Below are 21,494 nucleotides of genomic sequence, written 5' to 3'. Positions count from 1 at the left end.
AGCATTTGGAGTGCCACATGTTCTCTGCTCCTGGGCTAAAGCATTCCTGCAGGTAGGCTCCCAAACTTGCCTAGCAAGGAGATTCCAGAACCCAACCCATGCAGTTTCCTCTGCTACTAGGCTGCTCTTCATCCTGGTTCACACATTTCTGGAGTGCTGTGGTTGCTTCTTGGGTCTCGATCCTACGCAGTTTGGGAAGCTGGGAATCATGTGGGATGGGTGCAGCACATGGCAGCAGCTCCCAACCCCCAAACCTGAGAGCCATGATCTACCTCATCCCACGATTCCAGGATTCCTTCTTCACTGGAACACCACAGGAGGAAGCCATGGGAAGTGGCCATCGTGCCATTCCAGGAGCACACCAGCTGTGGGCTATAGTAGTCCAGCAATGGAGTAAGACACCAAATGGGGGAAGCTATAGAATCTCTTTGCTGGGCAGTTTCATGGCACAGTTGGGTAGGCATCTGCCAGGAATGCTTGAGACACAGGATATCCTGTCTCGGGGCAACAAGGGCGAGTTACACAGCTTATTTATTCCCTTGCACTGCTGTGCTTCACGGAGGGCTGCTGCAACACTGCTCAAGTACACACCCTGACCCAAGGCATCAGCCTTCCCCATGATTGCTTGTACCGCCTGGACCACTATATGCCACGAGGGAAGTGCAGGCATGAACATAAAGTGCTCCAGGAAGGTGCTGGCTGAGTTAAGAACAGCAGGTGCCTAGCAGGATGCTGAGCTCTGGTCACCCATTTCTCCTGTGCTCCCAAATTTAACATGTGTCATAGGCTATGCCAGGTCTCCACAGCCTGGTGCTCTTTGGATGTTTTGGATTACGACACCCATCAGCAGTAGCCAGCATGGCCAATGATCAGTGATGATGGGAGCTGTAGTCTGAAAGAGTTGGCAGGGACTAGGATGGAGAAGGCTGGGAATGTGCGCTGTGCTCTTGTATCAAGACTGTGGCTATAAACTCAGGGGCAGAAGGACACAGCAGACTCAGAACCAAAGGCTTTACTTCTCTGGCAGCTTCCAAGTTGAAACAGGAAGCCTTTTATAGGCCTTCTTCCTGTCTAGGACTGCCCAAAGACCAGCCACGGTGGGCAGGGCCAGTCCTGATCCTGACAATACTTACTGCCAAGGAAGTGGCTCTAAGCTGTAGTTCCCATATATGAAGAAGTGTATCTGAAGAAGTGTGCATGCACACGAAAGCTCATACCAAGAACAAACTTAGTTGGTCTCTAAGGTGCTACTGGAAGGGAAAAAAATTAATTCATTTTTTTGTTTTGACTATGGCAGACCAACACAGCTACCTACCTGTAACTGTAGTTCCAATAGTTCCAGTTACAGGTAGGTAGCCGTGTTGGTCTGCCATAGTCAAAACAAAATAAAAAATAAAAAAATTCCTTCCAGTAGCACCTTAGAGACCAACTAAGTTTGTTCTTGGTATGAGCTTTCGTGTGCATGCACACTTCTTCAGATACCTATATAGTTCCCATATTTCACCACATGGAGCAGCAGTACACAAAATGAAAGAGTCCTGGATTCTTTGGGCTGCTTTCACACATACAAGGGCCAACCTGGGTCTGTTAATGTGTCATCCAGTCCTAGGCACCTGACAGACATTTCTGTATGGTACAGCTATTTGGGAAGACACACTGAATAGACTCATGCTATGCTTTTTAAAGTGCATATTAAATAGGTAGGTGTGTGCCTTAAAATGCAATGTGTGGTGAGACCCTTAAAGGTAAAGGTAAAGGGACCCCTGACCATTAGGTCCAGTCGCAGACGACTCTGGGGATCTTCTACACACAAAGCATGAAGTCTACCACGGAGCTATGGCCTTCCCAGGAGCATGAGAATTCATGTGTGCAGGGATCTATGGAGCCTCTGAAGTCTGTGCTTTTCTTAATGGTTGCTTAAGGTTGACTGCTGAAGAGACCACTCTTCCCACTACCACTGTTCTTAATACCCACTGTTGAGAAGCAACTTGGTTCGAAACACAATGAGATCTGGTGTTTTCTGATTGACGATTTTGGGGGGAGCAAGTTCACCCTTTCAGCTCCCTTATCACCTTGCTGAAGCAGCTTAGGTTTGACTGATTCCATCTGCATCCCTGACGAATGTGCCCAATGGAACATGCTGGTTACGTGGAAATGTCCTGCACCTTACAAAACTGCATCCGTTAGTGGCCAAAGGAGGTGTGTGCAGGGGCACTCAGCCAGCAAACATTTCTTCCAATTTTGTGCTGCACTGACACACCCACACCTGTTCCTAGGCAAGCGCTGCTATGCTGGAGGAGTAACACAGCACAGATGGGACCTATATCTGCCTCACATCATCACTGCAGGCAGCAAACGACTATTGCCAAAGCAGGCGAGTTTCTCAACACTTGTGGGATTTTTGCTCTGTTACAATATCCATACGTTAAAAAAAGGTGGGGGGGGGGAAGCAGCAGACATTTAGCACAATGTTCATGCAGCCTTATCATGACTCCTGCATGCCAGCCAGGCAGGAAGAGATGGAATTAGCGATAGGAGGGTCTGAGAAAAACAACACTGGAGGAAAAGGAGGGCGGTTTGCTTGTTTTTCATTTCCCCCTGTTTCCTGGTTTAACCTTCCTCTGCATTTGCAGTTGCAGCTTAACCCCAAGGATTATACAAAAGATCTAAAATTCCCACCCACCTGTAGGAATTTCATATTTCATTAATTCTCTCTATTTTTAAGGGGGTTAATTTTTGAGGTGTTTCCTTGCTTTGGATGTGTATCATGTATGCTTACATTTAAGGGGTTAATGAAAAGGGAAATGGGGTCAATAGATCCCAACACAAGTAAATGAGGAGGGAGACGGAAACCTACATCCAATGTGCTGAGGGTCTCAATGCCGCCCCCCCCCCACATAACATTATGTTAAAGCTGGAGGTGTTAGCTGGTCAATTATTTTTTATGTTGCCTTCCGAATTGACTTGTGATTCTTTTTGATAATTTATGAAAACAATGAAAACAACAAGGAGTATTGTGAAAAAACAGTAGCTGCATCCAAACAAAGTTAGTTATACTCTGGTCTCGCTGAAGTCAATGTGAAAAGTTGGTCATGTCTGAATAATCATTGGTTTCAATGGAAAGTGCAACTAACACCGTCAGGATCCAACCCTGATTGCGCCATTAGCTTTCATAGGGACACAGGTGGCGCTGTGGTCTAAACCACTTAGCCTCTTGGGCTTGCCAATCAGAAGGTCAGTGGTTCGAATCTCCACGAAGGGGTGAGCTCCTGTTGCTCTGTCCCAGTTTCTGCCAACGCAGCAGTTCGAAAGCACGCCACTGAAAGTAGAAAAATAGGTACCGCTGTGGCGGGAAGGTAAATGGCGTTTCCATGTGCTCTGGTTTCCGTCATGGTGCCCAGAAGCTGTTTAGTCATGCTGGCCACATGACCTGGAAAGATGTCTGCAGACAAACGCCAGCTCCCTCAGCCTGAAAGTGAGATGTGTGACTTAACCCTCCAGGGGTCCTTTACCTTTTTTTACCTCATAGGCATGAGATACAACTGAGAGCAAACATAATACTCATGCTTTAAATCTGAGTCTTTATAGTTTCAGTGGAATTTATGTTTTGTTGTCAGCACAACAACATCTTTCACATATGGTTAAGGATTTGTGAAAGCTCTCCTTTTACTTCTATGGGGATTTGCACCTTACTACTTACTGGTATTTTGTGTTTGGGATATTTATCTGCAAAAGAGATGGTTGATTTGATTTTTTTTTTTTGCAGGGGGTGGGCAAACTGGATCCATACTATTGTTATGCACCTGTTTATAATTGTATCTGCTACTGAATTAACAGTGTGTTGAGTTTTCATTCAAAAGCATATCAGACGTCTCTCTATGAAGACATCAACCTTTATTATGCATCCGTTGTGCATTATTATTTGCAAATGACTTAACTGTTCCCTGTCTGATGCATCCATTTTTTCACACAGACATTCAATAATATTATTTTTAAACATACTGCCATATCTACAGTTATACACAAGAGGGAATGTGAACTTTTCACAGCAAAAATTTAAGAAATGATAGCTATTGAAAGCATCTCTATATATTATTCCCAAGGTTACCTATAGTCAAATATTGCAAACAATTCTCAAGACATGAATTTTTGTTTACAAATTTAAACAAATTTGTGTTTGTGTCTGCAATAAATCCAGAAAGTTTCTATCTCTAAACTGACACTCCTATACACCCTTACTAGGGAATTAAGTCTTACTGAACTCAGGGCTCCTCCACACTTGCTCCTTGCCTTGAAAGCGTTGGGTCCCAGTGGTGTTCTGATTGTCCCACAGTTTCTAAGCACGGGTCCAAGTGGTTTCGCATTTGCCCCATAGCTTTCCCCTGAAAAACATGCTCTTTACTGCTGAAGCAGAACGAACAGCAATCTGCAGAAAATTTGGTTGCCATTTGTTCCAATTCAGCAGTAAAGAGTGTTTTTTTTCCGGGGGGAAGGCAGCATGGCAAACATAGGTGTGGATGAGCCCTTAGTATAGTTTATTTTACAGTAGACATGTACAGGATTGCATTGTAAATGCGCGACCAGATTCCCACCTTGGGTACCAATGGAGGATAGTCAACTAGGGCAAATGGGGCACTGCCCCACCAATGGCCAGACTCTTGGCTAGGGTTGTCTTCAGAATTCATATAACCCATGCTTTAAAAAAATGTACGGGCTGACAGTTTGTTTCCAGACCCAATTCAAGGCACTCACATTAGTGTTCAAAGTCCAAGTGACTTCAGCCCCAAATATCTGAAAGGCTGCCTCTTTTCCTACAGACCCTCCTGGGGGTTAAGCTCACCAGAGAAGACCCGCTTGCTAGTTGCACCACCCAAAGAAGTTTGGGATGGGAGATGGGAGAGGGCATGTTTTTGTGGTAGCCCCCAAGCTGTAGAATTCCCTCCCCACAGAGGTACGTCTGGCTTCTTCAGTGAATGCTGCAGACCTCTTCACCCCACCCTTTCGAGACCTGAGATGTGTGTCTTCAGGGCTCACCCTGTTCCTGTGACTGTCAACCATTTACATTTTCTTAATTGCTGCAACCTACCCTGGGACCAGCTGGTGAAGGGCAGGTAATACATGTAACAGCAGCATCAGCAAAAGACTCATTTTGTCCTCAGCCAGTCGCCACCTTCTAGGGGGCAGCACTGGCTGCCAGCTTCCCCCTGGGTCTCTGATTTGCCCCTTGTGGAACTGAGCCAGGAGGAGAAACCTAGAATCTGTCGGCTCTGCCTGTGATTGGCTCTGGCTCTGGATCCACCCTATCCTTGGCCTACCAGCCTCTCGCCCTACCAGTCCAATGGGTGCCAGTCGCCATTGCTAGATACATCAGGTAGAAAAGAGTAGGTGACACAAGATTATGGAACAGCAAGGAAGGAACCGTGGGCACTCCAGTCAGGGGGACGTGGGGGAAGGAGAAAGTGAGTGGCTCTTACTGCGTTTGCTTTTGTCTTTATTCAAGAGCAGCCGCAGCTCCTGTTCCTGCTTCCCAGGCACGGGATCCTGAGGCGGTGGCTCCATCGACACCTGCAAATGCAGAGAAGACGAGGTTTGATGAGCATATCAAGGATGGAGTCCAAGGGAGGGGCCATGTGCTTTGCATGCAGAAGGTCCCTGGTTCAATCCTCAGCACCACTAGGTAGGGCTGGACATGTGCCCTGCCACAGACCTTGGAGAGGCGCTGCCAGCCAGTGGAGGCAACCCTGAGCCCAACGGACCAATTTCCTGGCTCGGCATAAGGCAGCCTCCTGTGTTCGTGTGAGTCAAGAAAGCTTTGTGTGAAATGACGCACCTGGAGTTTGACACCCAAGTCTGAGACGCCTCGGTTCCTAGCACCAGGGATCAATGGCACACCCAGGGCGGGAGACTGATGAGGAGGCAGGATGGTGCCCCGCTGTGAGCGTGATCTCTAAGAAGTTTGAGTTCTTATTGCCAAATACACTAAAAAGAATCCAAATAAGAACTCTGGCCAAAAGTTTTAACCAAACAACATACGTTTACTCGCAAGTAAATCCAAATGTAATATCAATTCTGTAAAGAATTACAGTCTTAAATCAAAAGTAGTTTCATATTGGAAATTTTCCTTAAGAGTCTTTTAGAAATTGATGTCAGAGCTTCTCCGATGCGTGTCAGATGTAAACCAGGGATACCAGGACAGGGCCCCGTTTCGGCATGGATGCCTTCTTCAGCTTGTTTTATATGATAGAAGTGTACGAAATGTATGTGGTGTCTATTTCTTTGATTCCTAAAGAGGATATAGTGTCTTAGAAGAAGTTTTCCTGTGTTTTCCTGTGTTTTCAGGAAACGCCAGAAAACACAGGAAATTTCTAAAAGACTCTTAAGGAAAATTTCCAATATGAAACTACTTTTGATTTAAGACTGTAATTCTTTACAGAATTGATATTACATTTGGATTTACTTACGAGTAAACGTATGTTGTTTGGTTAAAACTTTTGGCCAGAGTTCTTATTTGGATTCTTTTTAGTGTGAGCGTGATCTCTGGCATTAGTTGTGACTCAAAACACTCCAGGGCTGCAAAGGAGCATGAAGCGTCCAAACTCCTTCCATCTACCAACCCAACTCACTTTCAGGAGCTGCATCAAGGCAGACCCAACCTACAGGCTTATGTGTCCATTGAGTCTGGATCTTTCTACCCTAAATGGCACCTGCTTTTCAGGATCTCCTTCTACTTGTTTCTTTAACCGGAATACCAGGGACTGATCCTGGTATTGCAGTTGAAGCATGCACTCTGCCCATGGTGACCGGACCCATACTCCCTTCAGGTTCCTGTCTCTCAATCTACCACCCACTTTCATTGCTCCCCTCCCTTCCAGTTCCTACATGCAATTAGGTCATCCCACTCACCTGCCATTGCCTTGTTAACCCCTTCTCTTCCTGTCCTCACACCCTGTCTGGGGTGACACCCTGTCTGGGGTGACTGTCTCCCATCTGACGTTCCTCACAGAAGCTGAGCTTTGCCAACATGCTACTGCTGGCACCTTCTCCATCCCATGAACACTTTGCATCATTTGGGGGAAGGAAGGTCACAGACAGCCACCATATGACAGGGCTTCAGTTGCCAACGTACAATGGTACAAATTTGCTTTGGGTATATATAAACTGAGGAAACTGCATGTCCTGTCTGTGGAACCAAGTGAGCAGATGAGGCAGGCTAGAGAACTTGGTGGCCCCTTGATCAGACTGAAGAACAGCAGCAGCAGCAGCTCCTGGGGCTTATGGAGAGTCCCCTATAGCACCACAGTTCTTTCATAGAATTGTAGAGCTGGAAGGGACCCCCAAGGGTCATCCAGTCCAACCCCCTGCAATGTAGGAGGCATGGCTCAATACCACAGGAAGTCTTTGGCTTCAGGGGAGAAGTCCATGCGCGTGAAACAATCTTTCCTAATGGTGCAAAAGGAGCACTTCTGCCAAAGAAGCCCCATGAGAAGCACCAGGAAGGCAACTGAAGCAAAGCTGACTGGGGCAGTATATGTATGCATCACCTGCTTCCCTCGCCCAACCCTGAGAAAGTGCAGGATACTGACCCGCAGGTGCTGGTGGGCGAGTTGCTCCACTTGCTGGTACTCCAGTCGGGGGTGCAAACTAGCCAGGAAGAGCTGGTGCTGCAGCTGCTGCGTCTGCTTCAAGGCCAGCAAGGCAGTGTCAGGGCCAGGTTTGGCGAGACGCTGTCCAATCCGCAGGTCCATGGGGATGGTCTGGGGGACCCGCAAGGAGACACAGAGCTTCACGGCGGCTGTGGAAATGTCAGGGAAATGCACTGGTCAGTATGTGCCCATCACAGATTCTATTAGGTTTTGCCCTTTGTGCCACTTTGAGCTTTTACTCAACTAAGCTGTATGCCTTAGACAAACTTTCCCCCAGCCTGGTGCCATTCAGATGTGGTTGGACTACAAACTCCCATCATCGCCAGCCAGGAAGTTGCAGTCCAGTGGCTTGCAATCGGAGTTCCAAGGAATGGTGGCATTTATAGGAAGCCTAGCAAAGCTTCTCCAGTGAAAAGTTCAGCCTTGTTGAACAGGCTTCTCCAAAAGACAGCCGGCTCACATCTACCAGGAATCACTTTCAATGCCCACCACAAAATAGTGATTAGCATTCTGCAGCTGACTTCTCCAACCTGGCATCCTCCAGACGTTTTCAGATTACAAGTCCCATCAGCCCCACCCAGGGCGGCAAATAGTCAAGAATGATGGGAGTTGCAGTTCAACACCTTCCGGCGCACCAGGGGGCTTATATGTATTTAACACGTTTGTTCCACACCTTTCCACTGCAAGGTATTCAAGGTGGCTAACAAAGCAAAATAAAGCAATTGCCAAATACTATCAAATACACTAACACAGACATGTGCAACTCCCAAGAGACTGCAATCTACTCCCAGTATAAAAAAACTGGCAGTGACCTACCCATTGTCACTGGAGGAACAAGGAGCATGTGCGAGGTGCGTGTGTAGAAGGAGGTGGCTAACTGGACGCGGGAGGGGGGAGGAAAAGGAGGAAAAATTCTCTCTTTGAGGAGCCAGTCAGCTTCTCTCTCTCTCCCGCCCCCAAGCCAGCCCCCCTCTTTCCCCTTAAGCAGCTCTCTCCCCCCCCCCCAAGTCAGATTTCTCCCCCGTCAAAGGGAGCTGTGCAGCTGATGCGGACCCCGATTGCGCCTGCCCCCTCCTCCCCTCCCTCCCATTGTCAAAAGGACCCAGCACCCCAGTGAAGGCTGGGCTGGACAACATTCCTTGAGCTTGCCGTCCGGCCTGGCCTTCCCTGCTGCTGCTGTGGCAATGGAGGGATCCAGCGCTGGGGAGCGGCGATATTCCTTGCCCACTTTATCTAATCCCACGATTGACCAGGATCACACCCGCAATTGACCAGTTGGATATGTCTGCACTAACACATCTGGCAGGCCATTTAGTCAAGGGGTGGAGCATCTCTCTCATCCACTGTTCGCCAGAGAGCCCTTCTGATGCTGCTGAGCAGAGGAGGAAATGTCTTAGCAGAGAGGTAGGTTTGCCAACATGCAAAAACTGTCCATGTACTTGTAAGTGCAAGCATGAAAGTTCAATGGTTGCAATTGCATTTCAAAGTTTGAATAGCTATAAGGCCTTGGTGCTATTTGCATTTGTCCAGTTTTTCTGCTTTTTGAACCAGAAAATGATGCTCCTGAGCTTTAACTTAACCCCCCCCCCAAAAAAATATATATATATGGAGAAAATGAAAGGTAAAACCTGATCAGAGTTCCTAAGAACTGAATTAGTTACAGGTGGGTAGCCGTGTTGGTCTGCCATAGTCAAAACAAAATAAAATAAAAAATTCTTTCCAGTAGCACCTTAGAGACCAACTAAGTTTGTTCTTGGTATGAGCTTTCGTGTGCATGCACACTTCTTCAGATACCTGAAGAAGTATCTGAAGAAGTGTGCATGCACACGAAAGCTCATACCAAGAACAAACTTAGTTGGTCTCTAAGGTGCTACTGGAAAGAATTTTTTATTTTGTTTTAAGAATTGAATATATGTCTCTGTTTCCATGAAAAATAGCTTTTCATATATGACTGAGTGTCTGGGTGTGTCTGGTCCCCTCCACTACTGCCAGCTTTCCACTGGGGGAATGTGGCCCTCAGCGCTCCCTCCAAAAGGGTTCCCTTCCCCTAAACTAGTCCTGCCCCTCCTTGATGAAGGAAATTCAGAGCTGGACCACCTCTAGATGGATGTCCAGCCTACACATAAATCCCTCCAGCAATAGACCCACCACCAGCAAAACCAGCAAAACAGGCAGTAATGCCAGAGAGATGGCATTATTATATTCTCTGGGGACAGTACTCTATTCCATATTCAGGTCACTGGCGCAGGAGGCCATTTCCTCAGTAGCTCCCACCTAACTCCCAAAGGTGGCAGCACCCACAGCAGGGCCTCAGCTGATGTCCACAATGAAGGGGCAGGTTTGTTCATGCTGCGGAAGAGACATGTGGTGTAAGGTAAGGTTACCAGGTGTCCCCGTTCCCTGGGGACAGTCCCCGTATTTACAAATCAGTCCCCATAAAAAATGCATTGAAGTTGAAAAGTGTCCCCGGATTCATTGAAAAAAATCTGTTAACCTTAGTGTAAGGCAAAGAGATGCGTAACTGGCAGAGAGGAGATGCAGGTGGGTAGGGAAGCATGACCAAGAGCCTGCAAAGGAGAGCAAACAGCCCTCCTGGCCACAGAAGACTATCTGGTGCCAGAAAGATCAGACCCCGTGGCAGACGCTGCCTTTCCCAAACAAAACTGCCTCTGGCTAGCTCGGAAGCACCAGCTGAAAGGAGACTTAGAAATCTATCTGACATCTAGCCAGTCAGTCAAAGCAGCCACACTGAGGACTAGAATCATTGTGCATTGTTTCCGCTTCAGTTAATTCCAAGTAACGTAATAATCCATGCTGCAATTCTGTTTCCATGCAAAATTCTATGTAATCAAGATCTCAAAGCCATTCTGGACCATTTGGATCCCTTCCAATCGGGATTCAGGCCTCACCATGGGACTGAAACCGCCTTGGTCGCGCTGGTCGATGATCTCCGGCGGGCTAGGGACAAAGGTGAGAGCTGTTTCCTAGTTCTGCTGGATCTCTCAGCGGCCTTTGACACCATCGACCATAACATCCTTCTAGACCGGCTAGAGGGGTTGGGAGCTGGAGGCACTGTTATACAGTGGTTCCGCTCCTTCCTCCTGGGCCGTGTTCAGAAAGTGGTGGTGGGGGATGAGTGTTCAGACCCCTGGGCTCTCACTTGTGGGGTGCCTCAGGGTTCTGTCCTCTCCCCCATGCTTTTTAATATCTATATGAAGCCGCTGGGAGAGATCATCAGGGGGTTTGGGCTGGGTGTTCATCAGTATGCAGATGATACCCAGCTCTACCTCTCTTTCAAATCAGAACCAGTGAAGGCCGTGAAGGTCCTGTGTGAGTGCCTGGAGGCGGTTGGAGGATGGATGGCGGCTAACAGATTGAGGTTGAATCCTGACAAGACAGAAGTACTGTTTTTGGGGGACAGGAGGAGGGCAGGTGTGGAGGATTCCCTGGTCCTGAATGGGGTAACTGTGCCCCTGAAGGACCAGGTGCGCAGCCTGGGAGTCATTTTGGACTCACAGCTGTCCATGGAAGCGCAGGTTAATTCTGTATCCAGGGCAGCTGTCTACCAGCTCCACCTGGTACGCAGGCTGAGACCCTACCTGCCTGCGGACTGTCTCACCAAGGTGGTGCATGCTCTGGTTATCTCCCGCTTGGACTACTGCAATGCGCTCTATGTGGGGCTACCTTTGAAGGTGACCCGGAAACTGCAATTAATCCAAAATGCGGCAGCTAGACTGGTGACTGGGAGTGGCCGCTGGGACCACATAACACCGGTCCTGAGAGATCTGCATTGGCTCCCAGTACGTTTCCGAGCACAATTCAAAGTGTTGGTGCTGACCTTTAAAGCCCTAAACGGCCTCGGTCCTGTATACCTGAAGGAGCGTCTCCACCCCCATCATTCAGCCCGGACACTGAGATCCAGCGCCGAGGGCCTTCTGTCGGTTCCCTCACTGCGAGAAGCAAAACTACAGGGAACCAGGCAGAGGGCCTTCTCGGTAGTGGCGCCCGCCCTGTGGAACGCCCTCCCATCACAGGTCAGGGAAATAAACAACTACCTGACATTCAGAAAAAACCTGAAGGCAGCCCTTTTTAGGGAAGTTTTTAATGTTTGATATTTTTGTATTTGATTTCTGTTGGAAGCCGCCCAGAGTGGCTGGGGAAATCCAGCCAGATGGGCGGGGTACAAATAATAAATATTATTATTATTATTATTATTCTAGTGGTGCTGATCCACGGAAAACCAGGTGCGCTCAAATCCCAATGAAATCAACAAGAGGTTTGGTTTGGCCAAGAGACTAGTCTCATTAATTTTAAACCTCCTTTTTAAAAAACAAAACCAGGGCAGTTGGCTGCATTTAGAGTCAAGTGCATTCTGTGCATGTTTTTATCATTTTATCATGCCACAGAATATTCAATATTTGGCACAGAAGACAGCATCCTGGAAGCCTCTGCTTTCATTTTAAAATCTAGCCTTCACAGGTGTGGAGATCGTTCAGGAAGCATTGCACACCTTGACTGGGGCTAACTTCCAATTCAGCAGGTAGCTGGACAGGAGTGAGTGATATATATCATTCCCTGTCCCCTCCCAGGTTATCTGCATATTAGTTTCCTTTTGGCATGAACAGACATTTTCCAGGGGCAGAATCTGGGTCGGTTTGGCACAGACTGTGGATTGTGGGTGGCAGTGAAGAGATGGCAGAGTGTCCTTAGCCCTGGTTATGCTGCGCTTCCTTATAGAAACTCCCAACTAGCTATCAAGCAGCCTCAAAAGGAAGCCAGCTTAAGATTCCACCCCAGAAAAACAAAACCACTAATCGCATCCTCTCCCTCCAGACACTTACGAACAAGCCCACCAAAACCACCCTGACAGCTAGCGAATGGCTTGCTTTTGTAGCATCTAACATGATCTGACATTTTTTGGTGTTAAACTGATCCTTGGGAGCAGAGCCAATATGAACACACACACACCCACACACACCCCACCTCCAGTTGGATCAGAATAGGAGAAGCAGGCAATAGGGCACTTGCAGGAAGGGAAGCAGGAAGAACCCCGGCCCTGCCCTGCCCAAGAAGCAAGGCTGGCTGGAGGCTGTTGTCTTTGTTAACTTATTCCAAACTTCCTTCCGTGTGTCGGGCCAACAGGATAACTAGGTTTAGAAAAGTGGAGCACGAGAAATGAATTAAGGAAAGGCTTCCATGAAACCAGCCATCCACGAAGTGGGTCGCCTGCTGCATCTCTGCACGAGTCACTGCTCCAGCACAGCCTATTCCCAATCCAGAGGAGGTAGGTTCCCAACAGTGACTCATGCAGAAACACAACAAGCTGCAACTCTGAGAAGCAACTGGGCAGGAGACAAATCCTACACCTCGTTCTAGGGCAGAGGACAGGCTTAGTTCCCCACCTCAAAAACAGTATTCCAGAGTTTGATTTTCTCCCCTGAATAGATGCTATTCATTTGTATGAGGGAAAACAAAACACTAGCTCACATATCATAGAATTGTAGAGTTGGAAGGGGCCCTGAGGGTCATCTAGTCCAACCCCCTGCAGTGTGGATGGCCATCTACTTTGCTTGCCTGTTTTCTGATAGCTGCACACCATGGTTAATCTGTAGAGAAACATGCTTTTGCCTTTGCTCCTCTGCCATTCATCCTCTGCCTCGCTGCCTTCTGCTAAATCACACCATTAGCTCATCTTGCCCTCAGTGTTGTCCACACGGCCTGACCCAGGTGCTCCAGGCCTTCAGGCAGGCCCTCTCTCCTGGCCTTAACTGGGGGTGGAACCTGGGACCTTCTGCATGCAATGCACACACCCTGTTCTTGAGCCACAGATTTTCCTTTGTGGAGATCAGTAGCAGAATCTGTAGAGTTTCTACACCATCTCAGATAGCAGGAGTTATGGGGCCAGATGAGGCAGGGGTCAGCAAACCTTTTCATCAGGGGGCCGGTCCACTGTCCCTCAGACCTTGTGGGGGGGCGGCGGACTATATTTTGAAGGGGGGGAATGAATTCCTATGCCCCACAAATAACCCAGAGATGCATTTTAAATAAAAGGACACATACTACTCATGTAAAAACACACTGGTTCCTGGAACGTCTGTGGGCTGGATTTAGAAGGCGATTGGGCTGGGTCTGGCCCCCGGGCCTTAGTTTGCCTACCCATGAGGCAGATGGAAGAATAGGCTCACTTAAGTAAGTCCAACAGGCAGCTTCATGTGCATCCACAAAGCAGCAGGGGAGAACACTGGGTCAGGATCCTGTTAGCGGGAAGCAAGAGATACTGCCTCCAAATGGGCTGCAACTGTGGCCTCTTCTTCCAAAGGCCAACCTAGGCAGCCTCCTGAGGTCAGGTCCCTGGGGAAGGTCACATTTGCTCATTATTTCAGCCCTGAATTCGGCTTGGCCCAAACCACTTCTTGCTTGCTAGTTTATTTACTTTGAATGCTCTGCCAGGGTCTCATTAACCAGACCCTGCTGAGAGTGCTGTGACATTTTCAGATTAATGGTGCCCTCTGCCAGCTGCTATTAGCAGCTTCCATTGCCACCCCGATGCCCATTGAGCCTGCGGGTGGATGTTTTCTAAGCACTGATAAAAAATGTGGCCGAACGTTTGTGCCTCAGGAGAGTTGCTGCAGCATTTAAATCATTGCCAGCACATCATAATGCTGCAGGATCAAAACCTCACAGGGTCTTCAAGAGCACAGACAAGTTGAGAAGGAAGCAGTCCTAGGCACACTTCCTTAGTGGCAAGTGCCACTGAAGTCAATAGGACCTACTTCCCACCCCCACCCCTTTTTTTCAGTGGGACCTACTTCTCAGAAGACAAGGCATAGGGTTGCCCTGCCAGTGATCTGGCATAGCAACAGGGTTTGGGTGCAGGTGCTAGCATCCTTCTCACCAGCCAGAGAAACTAGCAAGTCAGCAAGAAGAGTTCTGCTAGTTCTCCCTGACAAGTTTTCTATGTGCAAACACCCCTTTTCCACAAAGGCACATGCTTGCCTGAAATAACACTGTACAGGAAAGGCTTTGCCATTTGTTAAACATACAAACTGTCCAGGGCTCATCCCATGGGCAAAAAAGCCACTGTCGTTTTTTGGGAATTAAGAGAAGCACCATCCCTAGAGCGCAGGAACACAAACTTCTACCTCTTTCATCTCCCAATCTTTCCCAACAACTGTTACGCAGATGACTTCTTTCGTCAGGTATGTGCTTCTATTTTGCTGAGCTGGATGCTGCCGTGGGTGGTTTAATGAGGCATTATCGCCCTCCCACAGATTCTCCCAACAACAGCTGCTGCCCCAAGGCCAGGGCCGGGCAGCCGGGTATACATAATCTCTGGAAGCAAATCAGATTTCTGGAAGTCCGTTTTTCTTCCCTACTGTCTTTTCTCGGGGCATGATGCCATGTGGTGGCAGCAGCAGCAGCAGCAAAGATGGGCCTGCTTCTCGTGTTCCCACTTCCCCTGCATGTGTATTCTGTGTGATCTTTCTTTCTTTCTAAAAAAACTAAGTTTCTAAGGCCCTAAGGCCATAGGAAAGAGTATGAGAAAATGTCTGCAGTGCCTGGGAAAAGACTCATAAAGCACACCACGCTGCCTGCAGGTGTGGGGGGCTTGGGTGACCCAAATTCATCTCCACACCTGTTTTCCTGGCTATGAATGGTCCTTCTGTGAGAGTTTTTCAGGAAGGTGTGCCTTACTTCTGTGGAATAGAAGAACTGCCTTCTGCATTTTCTCCTGACATCTGGAATTCAGAGGTATACTACCTCCAAACATGGATGTTCTGCTTTAGCATGAATTTTTCTAATCCAGAGGTGGGGAAGCTGATGTCCTCTGGATGCTGAAAGACTACAGTTCCCATCTCCCTGGCCATTGGCCATGCTGGCTGCTGGGGATGGTGCAAGTTGGGAGTCCAATAACACCTGGATAGTCACAGGTCATCTCAAATGAAATATGCGGCTACCCAAGAGTTCTGCTTCCACCATCCAGGTAGCTCTCATTTCTGGAGTGGGCCATTAGATAAAAGCCAGTGCTTGGGCGTGGGCAACCTTGGCTGATTTCATGCGGATTGGGGTGCAGGGGTGATGCAACAGCAAAGGCACAGAGAGAGAGGGGGAGAGAGAGGGGGGAGAGAAGATGGTGAAGCTCCACCTTCCCCCTCTCTGGTCCCTCCCCCTTTTGACCCTGGACCCACCTATCTCTAGCCCCTGTCCACCATGGGCTCCACCCACTGGCATTCAAATAGTGCTGGATATAGGGCAGCATGACCAGTTCCCCTGTACTGGGGGTCGGGCCGAGGGGGTGCCACAGGGTGCCACAACTATGATGCAGTGAACTGAGCAGAATGGAAGGCAAGAGGAAGAGGCGGAGGGTGGGGTTGGTTAAATTTTGCCCTCTCACAGGGCGCCGCTGAAACCTGAAATCCCAAAGTCCACCGCTGTTCACCAACACACCCTGGCAGATTACTTGAGAGACAGTGGAGCTCAACACCAACAGAGAGTTCCCAAGCAATCCAAGGGGCCTCTGTTTTCCAAAGGACCCCTATCTGTTCTATGGGGCAAGTGCAGAACAGCCATAACTCTGACCTTCACTTCAGACTTTGGGATCATCAGGGGCAGGAGCCGGCTTTGCTCCCCACCCAACGGATGGCAACGGGCACACTCTTTAATATGCCAAGTGGGTTTTGCTCTGCTTGGCTAACTCAGATGTGAGATCTCTCCGCTGACTCTCCTAGGGCCGCAGCAATCACCAAGAAGAAGCACCCTCCCTTCCGCAACCCCCAATATCCAGATCCTTTTCTCCCAGCCTTTTGGCAGCCAGTGTCTCCCCGATGTTTTGAAGCACAACTCCCACCTGCCCCCGTCAGCACAGCAGGTGGGAGCTGTCGTCCTGGAGGCGTTCTATGTGCACATGCCCCACATGCATGAACGCACCTGCCGGGGAGCAGGCATTCCACTACTGCCGTGGCTGGGGAGGTGTGTTGGGGAAGGTGGTTTCCTTTGACACAGCTCCCAGCGGGCCGTTGGAGAAAGCGGCATGTGTTTCCCTGCACACGGAAAAAGTCCTGGCCCCCAAGTTGTGGGGCTGTGGCTTTGGCAGCAGGACAGACGCTGTCAAAAAGGGCCGAGCCCAAAGCCTTGGCGGGAGCCCCAGCAAGGGAGGCTTCTGCCTAGAGTGCTGGCTTGCCTAGTCGGGAGAGAAGAGCCAATCACCTTGGGAAAGGGAAAGGGAGCCGGCGCTTCCCCCTGGAGGATGCAATGGGTTCCGACTGCAGGCTGATTACATCAGCACTGGGAGGATGCGCAGCGGTGCCAAGGGAAGCAGAACAAAGATCAAACGCAAAACAAGTGCCTCTGTCCTATTAACGGCCATTTGCATAAGCAGGGGTGGATCTCCCAACTGGTTGGGCTGGAAGTTCACTCTGGATGCTGGATGCATGCTTGTTCAAAAGGCGCACCAGCCCCACTGCAAGAACACATCTGCGTGTGAAAGAAAGAATGTACCCCTTGCTCTGCACCAGGTGTGGGGAACCCCTGGCCAAACTACAACTCCCACCACCCCCGGCTTCTGCAGGGGCTGATGTGAGTTCAGCAATACCTGTAGGAGCTAAGGCTACACACATGTGCACCATCAATGTGCCATCTTATGCTCACATCAGAGACTCATGGCACCCAATGCTAAGCCATTACTGTGGGGGAGAGGGATGTGCTGGCCATTTGTTGTGCTACCGAGTCTTTTCAGAGCCTTTAAGGGTTAGAGTTTCTATATTCATGTTCTACAGGCTCTCTTTAAGAGTTTAAGCAAAATGGCCTGGCTAAACTCAAACGATCTTACTATTCTTTTAATGCTTTTTGTTTATTGTCACCCGTGTCTGCTTTGTCATCTTATTGTTTATAAAGGTTTCAGCTGATTTTTATTACTGTTTGTTGTACACTGCCTTGGAATTTATTTAATTGAAAGCAGCTTCTAAATCCGTAAGTTAACAGAAAAGAAATGGAACAGTTTGGACCAGAGCAGTGTGTGGGCCATAACCCACCCCAGCAACTGCCTTTCTGGGGAAGCGCTCCCAAAACAGCATATAGTCATTAAATACAATTAAAATGCAGACCAGCACATGAAACAAATAAAACCTAGGAACAGAAGCACACAGAAGTCTGGCTTGCCATCAACGTGTTCTCACAAAGGCCAACCAGATGAGGTAGCTTCCTTGCGTAGAGCATGGTGCCAATAATGCCAAGGTTGCAGGGTCAATCCTGGTGTGGCACAGCTGCATATTCTTGCAGGGCATCATAACTAGATGATTTTCAGGGTCCTGTCCGACTCTACAGTTCTCTGATTCTATGTCTATGGGAGAAGGATGGGCCATAGCCCATCTTCTTATGTTCTCTTGTGCGATTCTGTCGCTTGGCCGAAGACTCTGAAGTGCTGAGCTGGGGCTAAATGAGTTTCTTGAGGGAAGGAACCAGGGAGATGAGGGGTCACCATCAAGAAAGTCCTGTCCCTGCTGCTTCTGAACCCCGACTGTTCTGGGTGGCAGGCTTGAGAAGATGGTCTCTGAAGATGAGCTCAAGCCCTGGTAGGCTCATAAGGTTGTAGGCAGTCTTTAAAAAAATAAATAAAATAAAATAAAATGCTCCAAACTGTTGCAAGCATAAAGCAGAGCTGTAGCTAGGGGGGAGGTGGGTTTTTTGCCCTGGGTGAAGCCTCCAGAGGGGTGCCATTGAGGCTCCCAGCCTGTGTGTCTGTGTCTGTGTGTGTGTGCGTGTGTGTGTTTGTGTGTACACACAAATGCATGTGTGGTGAGTGTGCCAAACCTGGGTGAAATGGGGCTCACATCCTGCCTCAACAAACATCCTCCACCAAGGATCATGGAGATACCTGGCTGTAGCATTTAACAGCTCTGCGTGGCTTTCACTCTCCATGGTCACTGCCAGACAACCTGTGCTTTGAGCAGAGTGGATTTGATTTAAATCACGATTTAAATCACTAGTCAGTAAGACTTGATTTAATTTTTTATTTTATTTTTTACAGAAAGACTCATTGCTGCGAGTATAATTTTAATATTTACAACCAGATAAAGGTTTCATTTTAGGAATAATAATTTTTCTGAGTAGTTTTGCCTCTAAATTCAGGTGCCTGTTCTGTACAGTTAAGTGTGAGGGGGGGTTCTTCCTGTTTCCGGTGGTGGGAAGTGGCTGACTCCCATACGATGGGACCTCAGCCGTGCCGATAATTCAGGGTTGATATGGGGGTAATTGGCCCTGGCAGACTCCCCAGGGTGGGGGAGGACTGGGGGAGGACTGTCTCGTAGACCCACACTTGCCTCAAGTCTGAGTTGCACAGACATGCAACTGACTTGCACAACCGTTACACAAAGATCCCAAGACTTGTGGAGTATTCGGCTCACAAGGTTTGCACTTTCATTGTCAATGCTTCACACTTAGCTACTTGTGCAGATCTATTCCACTCCAAACAATCTATTCATTGAACCTCTTGGAACTTAGCATTTAAGGGGTTGATTCTGTGTATGTAAATTTGCAAAGGAACAATGGGATTAAGGTTTTTCCTCAACTCTGTATGTTTATTTCATAACATTTTTTTTCCTGTGAAGAAAAGGCATGCTATCTCTGTAGACACAAATTTACACTTTTGAGAACTGCAAAAACAAGCATCTGTGATAATATCTTCTCATTAGAAAAACTGCCCAAATAATCTTACAGAAACCTCTGGAAGAGCATGACATTGTGAATGGATTAAAGAAATTCATTTACCCAAAAAACCTAAACATTGCATATAAAGCCTCATGCTACATAATTTTTTTTTAATCCTTATTTCCTGATGGAAATAAGGATTTTTAAAACATCCTTATTATAGTCTTTGGACTATAATGTAAAAATAGAAAACTATCTTTAGAAAGATTTTTCCTCCAAAAACATTTTATTTTATAAAAATCCAATTTAAATCAACAAAATCCAATTAAAATCAACAAAATCCAATTTAAATTTTAGAAATCCAATCATCTTTGCTTCATGTTGTCACCCACAAAATGAACATGCTGCCTGGGGCTGATGCCAGTTGCGGTCTAAAACATCTGGAGGGCACCAGGTTGACGATGGCTGCTCTAGGCAAAGTGATAATTCCTTGTATGTAAGGTTGCCAGCTCCCCCTCCCCCTATTTTACTGGCACATATTCCTGAGCCTTTAACAAAAGCTCAACAAGCAGATGTTAGGAGGTGTGCATGCACATGAAAGCTCATACCAATAACAAACTTAGTTGGTCTCTAAGGTGCTACTGGAAGGATTTTTTTAAATTTTCTATTATGTTTATCTCTATTCTGTGAAAATATCCTCCCGCTGTTATCTCTATGTTGAGCTCCTGCGAAAGATCGCCCCCCCCTGCCCCGGCCAGTTGGCAGCAGAACATGCAAGGAACAAAGGCAGAAGCAAAAAAACTGGTTGGCTAAGTTTTAATGGTAAAGGATCAAAGGCATTATCCTTTATGAAAAGGGAAAAGATGCCAGCCAAGTTCCCTGCTTCAGTTTCCTTATAGCCTGCCTACCTGAGGGCTGGCAAGGCAGCCAGCTGATCTTAATCACACCTAGCAAAGTGCTCCCACTTTTCAGCCTATTCTAACCTTTCCAGTCTAACTAGCAAAGTTGAGGGGAAACTGCCAGCAGCATCCTGAGGCCAGAAGCATAAGCTGATCTGCTTGGGCAGAACAAGTGGGCAGGGATTTATGACCGGAGTAAGGCAGGGTAAGTGGGTGGGTTGTGGATCACAAGCCAACAAATCCTGCCCAACTGGAGATCTCCGTGGGGCCCAAGGAGTTTAGGGTTGTCGGCTTCTGTACTGTTCTCTGCTCCTGTGCCTTTAACCACAGTGCCTTTTCAGTGCCTTTAGCCTGAAAACTTCAGGAGGTAAGAACTGCTCATCAGGCACACACACATTCCTCCACCCTTCCATCCCATGTGATGAAAAAGCTTCACCAGCCAGATTCTGAACATCAAGGTGCTGTTTCTAAAGATACAGGAACAGGCCAGGACAGCATGCACACGAAAGCTCATACCAAGAACAAACTTAGTTGGTCTCTAAGGTGCTACTGGAAGGATTTATTTTATTTTATTTTATTTTATTTTATTTTAACCCTTACAATAGTTTTAGATTAATTTGGGCTTGTACAGCTTGTGGATCCACCAAGTCAAAATCAGCCAATAGCCACCCACTGTGTGGCCCAGTAATAATGTATTTTGGGATTTTTTTCGGAGCATGCATAGGAACTGCAAAAGCATGTGGGCTGTTATCAAGTGTCCAGAAAGCCATAATACTGTATGCAGCTAGTGGTCTGCCACCAGCTTGGGGTGGAGAGCCATTTAGCTGAGCAAGCCAGGATCAGGTACTTCACTTTAGAAAGCCATTGATAAATCTGCAGACACCAAGGAACCAAGGAAGGAGCAGGAAGATGAGGTGCTTGGTTGCTATGCTGTCTATGCCAACTTATCATATGCACATGCCCCATAAAGGTAGTACATGAGACCACTCTGTGCTCATCCCTGCTTACAGGAAAAGTGGGGAGGAAGGAGGCACAGCAGGTATGTTCCGAACCTTAGGCTGATTGTGAGAAGTCACTTGTTGCATTGGATTGATTTCACAACTGTTGGCATCTAAGGATGTGAGCAGGGCCCCTGGAACATTCCAGCCAACCCCTCAAGAACCTGACCCAGGTTCCTCCTGGCTGCTGGTCTTTGCTAGTTAGGCTTGGTTGGCTGGGGTGATCCAGGATGATCAGTGGCTCACTTCATTTGGGGAGCAGGGGCAAGGGCGGGCAGCAGCTAATTCCTTTCCATTTGAAGGAGAAA

At 47.9% G+C, this 21,494-nt stretch overlaps 1 protein-coding gene across 2 annotated transcripts in view; it reads right to left on the bottom strand.

Annotated features, from left to right (window-relative positions):
- Positions 1-21,494, bottom strand: part of HDAC7 (histone deacetylase 7) — a 109,446-nt gene that overhangs the window by 43,004 nt on the left and 44,948 nt on the right. Inside the window, exons 2-3 of one of the 2 annotated variants that reach the window (XM_033136778.1) lie at positions 7,584-7,792; positions 5,475-5,565 (exon numbers count right to left, since the gene is read on the bottom strand). In XM_033136778.1, coding sequence (XP_032992669.1) covers positions 5,475-5,565; positions 7,584-7,792 — 300 coding nt within the window. Of the gene's footprint in view, positions 1-5,474; positions 5,566-6,903; positions 6,951-7,583; positions 7,793-21,494 lie in introns of those variants that run through there. The other variant, XM_033136787.1, reaches the window with a different exon arrangement.

This window comes from Lacerta agilis, chromosome 2 (genome assembly GCF_009819535.1).
Source record: "Lacerta agilis isolate rLacAgi1 chromosome 2, rLacAgi1.pri, whole genome shotgun sequence".
Classification (NCBI taxonomy): Eukaryota; Metazoa; Chordata; class Lepidosauria; order Squamata; family Lacertidae; genus Lacerta; species Lacerta agilis.
Note: the sequence above shows the minus strand (reverse complement) of the source record. Positions and strands in the feature narration are given on the sequence as shown.